This window comes from Panthera uncia, chromosome E1 (genome assembly GCF_023721935.1).
Source record: "Panthera uncia isolate 11264 chromosome E1, Puncia_PCG_1.0, whole genome shotgun sequence".
Classification (NCBI taxonomy): domain Eukaryota; kingdom Metazoa; phylum Chordata; class Mammalia; order Carnivora; family Felidae; genus Panthera; species Panthera uncia.
Window position 1 is genome coordinate 10,718,613 of NC_064814.1, and position 6,479 is coordinate 10,725,091.

Below are 6,479 nucleotides of genomic sequence, written 5' to 3' on the forward strand. Positions count from 1 at the left end.
GCAAGACAAGACAGAGCCCCGTGGCCAACTCAGCAGTGGACAGTGGGAAAAGGAAACACCAGCTTGGCTAAGTGACAGTTTTTGGCTAGAGGTGTGGTTAGATTTGGTAAGGGTACAAGTATCTGAGATCTCTTCTCTTTGGAGCTTTTGAGGTTTTCAGAAATCTGGAGCCATATCACATATCCCATTTTCTTTCCCACAACTTTTTTAGGGACACTAAGACCTAATTTCAGCTCTCAGTGAGTTCCAATGGGATGTTGCTAGAAATGCCCACACGCCAAATGGCTATAATCTTGATTTTTATGAAGAGGGTACTATATAAATAACAAATTAATATTAGTATAATAACAATGCAGCTAGATCATAACTGAAAGCTTTATTTCTAGGGAAAATATTGAATTTCTTAAAAAATTTCCAGAAGCATTTAGTTAACTTGCAAAAGTAAGTTTATTGAAGCATGGAAACAGAGCAAAATTGTCATTTCAACTTTTTCAAGAGCGTTGTGGGTAAGAAAAGAAGAAGATGCAGAAAAATTATTTGGTTAGCTATTTCTGGATGGAATCTTTTCCCTGAAGACATCCAGAAAGATGGCTAGAAAGATTGATGTGATTTCTTCATTTGTGTCCTTTCATTATTTTTCTGAAAGACACTCTTGCTGATCTGGAAATTGCTTACTTAACTTTCACTTCAGAAACATTGCTGACCTGAGATGAGATGACTTTGCCATCCACCACTTCCTCCACAATGGTCTTTGTTACTCTTGTCTTGTTTGCCTCTGAAAATCACAGAATCACCATGTCAGTTTGGAAATAATCACAGAAACCCAGATCAAGAGAAATTCAAGTACATTCCTTAAGTATGTTCTCTCTGGGTTAAGATTATGTAAACAAGAGTATACACTTTCTTTTTAATGTTTATTTTTGAGAGAGAGAGGGAGAGGGAGGGAGGGAGGGGCAGAGAGAGAGGGAGACAGAGGATCCAAAGCTTGTTCTGTGCTCATAGCAGAGAGCCCAATGTAGGGCTTGAACTCATGGACCGTGAGATCACAACCTGAGCCGAAGTCGGAGACTCAACTGACTGAGCCACCCAGGTGCCCCTGTACACTTTTTATATGACAAGCAAAGCATGCCTTTACTTTAAATGATAAAACGATCACGAACATTAAAATATGTTTACCTCTTCCTTGGCCAGAGCAGCTTCCAGATCTTGAGTCACCAGACACGGACAAATCCCTAGATCCCATGTTTCTGGATCCTGTATTTCTGGAGCCCAAGTTTCTAAAATCAGATCCTCCAAAACCAGAACTGCTAGAGGAAAAAAGGAATTGTGTTCCTTTGTAGTTTGCAAAGGCGGGACTAACCCTTCACGCAGGGGGCTCTCCCTGCGGAAAGTAAATGACTTTTGATTCAACCATGTCACTGTGACTTTTCAAACCCAAGTCCAGCCCCCAACCCCCATTTTGGTTTGGTAACATAAGTACCCCAAGGAACGCACTGAGCGGCTGACTGTCATTTACCCTCCCTCTCCATCCAGCAGGCGGTGGTAGGTCTCAATCTCCATCTCCAGGCGGGTCTTGACGTTCAGCAGCTGCTCATATTCTGCGTTCTGGCATTCAGTCTCGCCCCGGATCTGGCAGATCTGTTCCTCCAGGCCGCTGATCTGCATCTGGATCTCCGACAGCTGAGCCATGTAGTCAGCTTCTGTGTCAGCCAGGGTCGCTTCCAGGGAGCTTTTCTAAAAGAAAAAGCCAGTTAAAAAAAAAAAAATCATGATGAAAATAAGTCATGGGATGATTTTTTTTTTTTTAACGCAAAATAGCGTAAGGTACAAAGAGAAGTTACACCCTATGTTGTTATATCATGGGTTCCTTCATTTTTGTTGGCATAACTGCTTTCCTTGACGCTAAATCTTTTATGAAAGTATATTGTCTTTCACTAGAATGTTTCACGCTTTCTACAACCACAAGCCAGTGCTCCTGACGCCCTTTTATTAAGTGCCAAGCGGAACATCTTGGCAAAGAGGGAGAATGAAACCGCTCAACTCCCTGTTGGAGGTTTTGCAAACCTCTTTGCGCTCACCGTGGCCGTTTGGGACTGAAGCTCAATTTCCAGGGCTTGCAGAGTACGTCTCAGTTCTGTGATCTCATTCTTGGCAGAACTGGCTGCTCCGGCATCAGTAGAAATTTGTGCTTGCAGTGATGCGCTCTAAATAAAAAAGAGAATGGCAGTCGCTGCAGGCTGAAGAAATGACCTGAAGTGGCTTGCGTGTGACTCTCAGACACCCAGCAGTGATAACCTGCCTGCTTGTTGAACTGCTCCTCGGCCTCGCGGCGATTTTGCTCCGCCAGCTCTTCATACTGTGCCCTCATGTCATTCAGTAACTTGGTCAGGTCGGTGCCGGGGGCGGCGTTCATTTCCACGGTCACGTCCCCTCCGGAGCTTCCTTGCGTAGTCTTCATTTCCTAGCGCGAAGAAAAAAGATCACGGTGATAGAAACAGAAAAGCAAAGGGGCGCCTGGGTGGCTCGGTCGGTTGAGCGTCCGACTTTAGCTCAGGTCGTGATCTCAAGGTTCATGAGTTCAAGCCCCGCTCGGGCTCTGTGCTGACAGCTTGGAGCCTGGAGCCTGCTCCCGATTCTGTGTCTCCCTCTCTCTGCCCCTCCCCCGCTCGTGCTCTGTCTCTCTCTCTGTCAAAAATAAACATTAAAAAGAAAAAATTTTAAAAACAGAAAAGCAAAGACCTCTTCTTCCTCCTCCTTCTCCTCTTCCTCCTCCTCCTCTTCCTCTTCTTTTAGAGAGATGGCAAGTGTGTGTCCGAGGGAGGAGCAGGAGAGAGAGAATCTTAAGCAGGCTCCATGTTCAGGGTAGAGCCCTATGAGGGGCTCAGGCGCTGGATCTCATGACCCTGGGATCATAACCTGAGCCGAAATCGAGACTTGAACACTCAACTGACTGAGCCACCCAGGCGCCCCAAGACTTCTTAAAACATGCAGAGCCAACAAAAAAATTGAAACTAGGACACTAAAGGCTACCCCCTGCTTCCCACCAAAATCAGATATAATTTGTTCATGACTGCTTTTTTCCTTGGACATAAGAGTTGGAAATCCACTTAGATAGAATTTTTTACAGAATGGATGTGCGGGAAGTACGTAGGTCAGAGTCATTTAATAGTGCGGAATGTGCTCCTACCTCCTCGTGGTTCTTCTTCAGGTAGGCCAGCTCCTCGGTGAGGCTCTCAATCTGCATCTCCAGGTCAGAGCGTGTCATGGTCAGGTCATCCAGAACTTTCCGAAGGCCGTTGATGTCGGCCTCCACGGCCTGCCAGAGATATAGCTCGTTCTCATACCTGGAAAGGACAGTATAGAGCATTTCAGAGTACATCCATTCTTATGTATTCAAGAAAAAGTTTTTTTCCTCTGAGCTATTTGATAAAAGAAAGCTACCAAGTTTTCTCTTAGGAGTTTTTCCCATGGAAAGAAAATTATGAACCTAATGTTAATCCTACTGATGGCTAATTTTTTTTTATAACAAAAACTCATCTTTATTTTGACCTGTTTTTTGTTTCCTTGTTGGTGGAGTGGCGGTTTTAAAAATTTACTCTTGGAGGGGCGCCTAGGTGGCTCAGTCAGTTGAGCGTCTCTTGATTTTGGCCCAACTCATGATCTCAGGATTGTGAAATCAAGCCTTGCATTGGATTCTGTGCTGGGCATGGAATCTGCTTAAGATTCTCTCTCTCTCTCTCTCTCTCTCTCTCTGTTTCTCTCTCTCTCTCACTCCTGCCTTCGGTCCCTCCCCCCCACTGGTGTTCTCTTTCTCTCTCAAATTTACTCTTGGTGGAATGTTTGTAAATGTAGGTCTTGATCCCCTAAAAGATATTTCTTTGAGCTTAGAATAAAGGAAACAGACAGATTGAATTTTATTTTTCCTACAACATTTGTTTTCAAGTCTTTGCTTTTCTTACTTCAGTCTGAAGTCATCAGCAGCCAATCTGGCATTGTCAATCTGCAAAACGATCCCAGCATTTTCAATAGTTGCAGCAATGATCTAGAAAAGACAATAATAGTGAATGAATCATGGATGCTTTTTACCTGTATCTGCACACGCACCTGTGAGGGTAGGTGTCCCATGAGTCGGTTTTTAAAGGTAAATTGTTTTGAAAACTTGCTTAGTAATGACATCTTTATTGATAATCTGGCATAGCTGAACTACATCTTTCTGCAAAAAGGTAACAGTTTGCTGGAATCAGCATGGAACATTGTTTTATAGAACACAGTCCTCTGCTTATTTCTGCTGCTTTGGAAGATCAGTTGTTCTATAAGTTCTTTCAGAAAACTGTGCAAAAAATGAATTTCACTTCTAAAAAGTTTTTAAAAAATATTCCCCATACAACAATGGCTAAACATTTCAGATTACGCACATTCTCATACAATATTTGCACCGGATTTTCCAGGAAGAAAAACAGTTGTAAAGATTATTTAAATCTAACAAGACACTGGAATATGTCAACCTGCTAGAATTAATCATGAAAATAAATACTAGATAAAGCTAGTATTGACTCACTGCCATCATTCTTCTATGTACATGTTAATTAGCTGCCTCGCATTATATAAATTTTTCTCTTATGTAGAAATACTCAAATTTGAGAGGCAAACAGATCATTAATGTGGTCGGATGTCATATGCAGTATTGTCATAGTTAAAACACACCAAATCCCATTTTACATATACAACAAGCAAATATGTCTTCAAATAATTCCTTGACTTAAAATCTTCATTACAGTACATGATCTGAATAAGAGCAGAAGATACAGAAATAATAGAACTCAGCAGTGGATAGTGTCTCACCTGATTCCGGAGATCTTCAATTACTGGATAGTATTTGTTGTAATCTTTTCCAGATCCACCATCTCCAGACCCAGGCCCAAATTTGTCATACCACTCCTTGATTTTGTTCTCCAGATCACTGTTGGCCTCCTCCAGGGCTCTGACCTTGTCTAGGTAACTGGCCAGGCGGTCATTGAGGTTCTGCATGGTTTGCTTTTCACCTCCGGAGAAAAGTCCCCCATCACCAACACCACCCCCTCTTCCACCCCCCAGACCACTGCCATAGATGTAGAAGCCTCCACTAGCACCCCCCCCAATTCCAGAGCCCCCACCAAAGCCAGACCTCCCACCAAAGCCAGAGCCTCCGCCAAAGCCAGAACCCCCGCCAAAGCCAGAACCCCCACCAAAGCCAGCCCCAGAGCCTGAAGTGCCTCCAAAGCCACCCTGTACCGAGCTACCAAAACCTCCTCCGGAGCCACTGCTTGATCCCCGACTCAGGCCACAGCCACCGGTTCCTCCTCGGAAGCCCCGGGTAGAGCCATCCCCCAGACCGCATCTGCTTCCACTGCTGAAGCTGCTCCCAGCAGCGGACACCCTGACCAAGCCGCTGCCCCCAGCCCTGGAAGAGGAGACACGAGATGAGCAAGACATGGTGCTCCTGCAAACGTTCAGCTTGTCCAGGTGAACAAGAGAGAGGACAGGGAAGAATGTATTTGCAAGCTCTCCTTTTGCCCTTATATACACACTTTTAGGGTGTTCCTTTTCTGTGTCACGTCTTAATCCCTGTTACAGTTTTGCTAATCTGCAATTGGATAATTTCTTTTTTGTGAACACACTCCCCTGGCTCTTTTTCTGAAGCTAGGCCAGAGCCTCAGGGCATTTACTATATCAAGAAAAAAAAAAAAGGTGGAGCAAAGCAAAAACTTTTTTCCCCCAGAATTACAGTTTTAATCTTTCAGAGTTTTAGATGACTGATCATGCTTTTCTGAATGAGTTCTATTCATTTTGCTTCATGATTTCCCAATTGAAGGACACATCCCCAGATTAGCAAATGTAATTAAAATACTTAATGCAATGAGGATGGAAATTTCCCATCAAACTCATAACTTTTGTTCATATTATTCTCTTAAAGTTGGAATTAGCTTGCACATCAGCATTAGTTTTAGACTTAATTGTCTTTCTCTATGATTATTTCTTTTTTTTTTTTTTAATTTTTTTTTCCACGTTTTTTTTTTTTTTATTTTTATTTTTGGGACAGAGAGAGACAGAGCATGAACGGGGGAGGGGCAGAGAGAGAGGGAGACACAGAATCGGAAACAGGCTCCAGGCTCTGAGCCATCAGCCCAGAGCCTGACGCGGGGCTCGAACTCACAGACCGCGAGATCGTGACCTGGCTGAAGTCGGACGCTTAACCGACTGCGCCACCCAGGCGCCCCTCTATGATTATTTCAATCAGCATATTTCTAAGGTTACGTTTGTGTTGAAGTTTTCTCTGTATTCTGAGATCAGGCTAGATATTTTTGCTGTTAATAAGAAAACATTAAATATAACAGTCTTCCCTGCATGTATTAGTAGATCTCAGCAACATGTTTATCTGAGCAGAGAATGTCTCAGAGAGATTGACAACGTCTTTAGGTGGATTGCTTCAGCATCCGTTG

The 6,479-nt window shown here is 43.5% G+C and overlaps 1 protein-coding gene across 1 annotated transcript; it reads right to left on the reverse strand.

Moving 5' to 3' along the window:
- Window positions 1-334: 334 nt before the first annotated feature.
- KRT24 (keratin 24) lies at window positions 335-5,582 on the reverse strand. Its single transcript, XM_049636015.1, has 8 exons — window positions 4,843-5,582; window positions 3,960-4,042; window positions 3,188-3,344; window positions 2,300-2,461; window positions 2,079-2,204; window positions 1,517-1,734; window positions 1,177-1,304; window positions 335-775 (listed from the first exon to the last, which is right to left on the reverse strand). Exons 1-8 carry the CDS (start codon window positions 5,470-5,472, stop codon window positions 672-674), a joined length of 1,608 nt encoding a protein of 535 aa, XP_049491972.1. The 5' UTR covers window positions 5,473-5,582; the 3' UTR covers window positions 335-671.
- Between the last annotated feature and the right edge of the window lie 897 nt (window positions 5,583-6,479).